We start from the raw sequence: 2,521 nt of genomic DNA on the forward strand, positions 1-2,521 counted from the left end.
TGAATGGAGAAGACAAAGGAAAACTCACCTTCCTCCTGCGACTGAGTTCAAGGCCGCCCAGGTCTCCTTCCTTCTGCCAACATGGTTCTTCCCAGGGGCTCAGTTCTGACCATCCTGCCAAGGATCCTTTGCAGAAGCCACTCCGGGGGCCTGGGGAACGCAGCTGAGCTCCCCTGCTCCATGCTCCTCTGACCCCAGCCATGGCAGCTACTTCTGGGATGTCCCCGCTTTGGTTTTGGCCACACACGCTGTCCCCCGGCTGGGCCCCCCTCCCAGGTAGCCAGTCACCAGCGGGTTGAGCACCACACTCCAAGCCCCGGTGATTAGCCCCAGCTTGCGCCAGCTGGCCCCCAGGTCGGGGTACAGGAAACCAGCCACATTGGAGGCGTTGTAGGGCCCCAAGCAGAGCAAGAGCGTGAGCAGTGCCCCTCCGGCCACCCAGGCCGCCCTCAGCTTGCGGCGGTGGCTCAGGCCTGAGCCGGCCAGTGCCCGGAGGCAGCCCACGTAGCAGAAGGCTGTGATGCACAGGGGCAGGAAGAAGAGCAGGAGAGAGAGGCTGAGGCGAGCTGGCCCGGCCGAGGCGGGGTCCCAGGCCTCCAAACACACGGGAGAGCCGTTGACCGGCCTGTTGATGCCCAGAGAGGTGTTGGTGTTGTCCATCCAGCCTCCCGGAGCCTCCAACCCAAAGACCAGCCCCAGGTGGCAGAGTACCAGGCCCCATACAGCCACACACACTCCCCAGGAATAGCAGGGTCTCCGGATGGCCTGGTAGCCCAAGGGGAAGGCGGCGCCCAGGTAGCGGCCAGCGCTCAGCGAGGCCAGGAAGCCCCCGCCCGCGTAGAGCGGTGCAAAGTGGACTAGGGCAAAGGCCGGGCAGAGCGCCACCGGCAGCGGCCAGGTGCCCCCCGCCAGCACCTCCACCGCCTTCAGGGGCAGAGAGAGGGTCAGCAGCAGGTCGGAGCAGCCCAGGTGGAGGGCATAGACGAGGCTGGGCGTGAGGCGGAGCCGGGCCTGCGCTACGGCCCCCCGGATGGCCAGCACGTTGAGCGGGAAGCCCAGTACGAAGGCCGCCACGTAGAGGGCGAAGGAGAGCTGCAGGGGCAGGTCCATGGGGCCGGCGGCGGGGCTCCCCGCGGGCTGATGGGGGGCGCTGGGTGGAGTTCCTGATCCCTCCGTGGGGGTGCTCACGCAACCCTGGGAGCCCGGGTCAGAATCCTTCGGCGTGGGGCACCTCCATCACCTCTGCAAACAGGAGCTGGAGACAGGCAGGAAGCGGGGGCTCCCTCCAGAAAAACGGACTCTTGGTCCTGAGACCCTGGGGAGAGAAGGGGCCAGTGTTCCCAGCGGTGCTCTTCCCAACACAAGCACGCTCCTGCGTTAGCGCCTCTCACCCCACCACCCACAGAACCTGTCAGCCGCGGTGCAAGGCTTGGTGGGTTTGTGCCGTCTGGCTGAGGGCCAAGAACCAGCGGATGGCACCCGGGGAGAGCCTGGAGTGGGCAATGCCATCATGGCACCAGAAGTGGCCGTAGGGGGTTTCAGGGGGCCCTGAAGCAAGGAGTTGGGGTGGGGCGCGGTGGTGGGTGGAGGTGACTCACCCTTGGTGCTGCCAGATGTCTCTGAGGGCTGCGGCCGCCCAGGGATGCTGAGCGAAGGGGCAGGGGGCAGTGAGCCGGAAGACAGGGAAGGGCGGGGTGCAGGGCCATTAGCCGAGGCACTGGAAGCCTGGCTGAGCAGCTAATGGGGCATCCCTGGTGGGAGCTGGGGCCACACTGAAGGAGAGAGTCCATGGAGACAGGCCAGCACAGGAAGGGAGAAGCAGAAGCTCAGCTATTTGCTTGGCAGACTGAGCAGGCACCCCAGCAAACAGCATCTCCCCCACCCTCCTCCCGCAGACATGCAGCCGGCACCCCTGCTCTTCCCCACAGGCATACAGCCTGCATCACTGTTCTTCGAGAAGCCACAACTTGCATCCCTGCTCTTCCCTGTATGCTCATAGCCTGCACCCCTGCTCTTCGCCATAGAAGGCGATGAGGGACACAGTCTCGTGTGGAGAGACCAGAGCAGCCTCTCTCTGGCTGCAGGGACATGGGGACACCTCCCTAGACACTTGTATGGGCACTAGGCTAGACACACTCCGGCACAGATGTCCTCTGTGCCCTCCGCACCTCCAGTCCCTGTTGCTTTCCAGAAGGCTCTTTCAGAGATGGGAAAAACCCCAGCTGTCTCTGGTGGGCCTGTCTCCATCTCTGTCTCTCCATGTCTCTCTGCCTCAGCCTGACAATACAGCATTCCTCTTGTCACATGGGGGCAGGACAGTAGTTAGTGAGGGGTCAGCTGGGGTGCCAGTGAGCTGGGAACTGGACGGAGAGGCAGGTGGCAGAGCAGAGGTGCATCCAGAACCCTTGGAAACTGCATTGGAACTGCATTTGCCTGAAAAGAATGAGACAAGCAACAGGGACAGAGCAGGAGCAGATGGGCTCAGCTCCTATCCTCGGGGCACCGACCTCTTTTGCATCTC

The 2,521-nt window shown here is 63.9% G+C and overlaps 1 protein-coding gene across 1 annotated transcript; it reads right to left on the reverse strand.

Annotated features, from left to right (window-relative positions):
* Positions 1-207: 207 nt before the first annotated feature.
* On the reverse strand, positions 208-1,110 carry FFAR1 (free fatty acid receptor 1). Its single transcript, XM_056136537.1, has one exon. The coding sequence runs from the start codon at positions 1,108-1,110 to the stop codon at positions 208-210; it is 903 nt and encodes a 300-aa protein (XP_055992512.1).
* Between the last annotated feature and the right edge of the window lie 1,411 nt (positions 1,111-2,521).

This window comes from Sorex fumeus, unplaced genomic scaffold (assembly GCF_029834395.1).
Source record: "Sorex fumeus unplaced genomic scaffold, SorFum_2.1 ptg000122l, whole genome shotgun sequence".
Classification (NCBI taxonomy): domain Eukaryota; kingdom Metazoa; phylum Chordata; class Mammalia; order Eulipotyphla; family Soricidae; genus Sorex; species Sorex fumeus.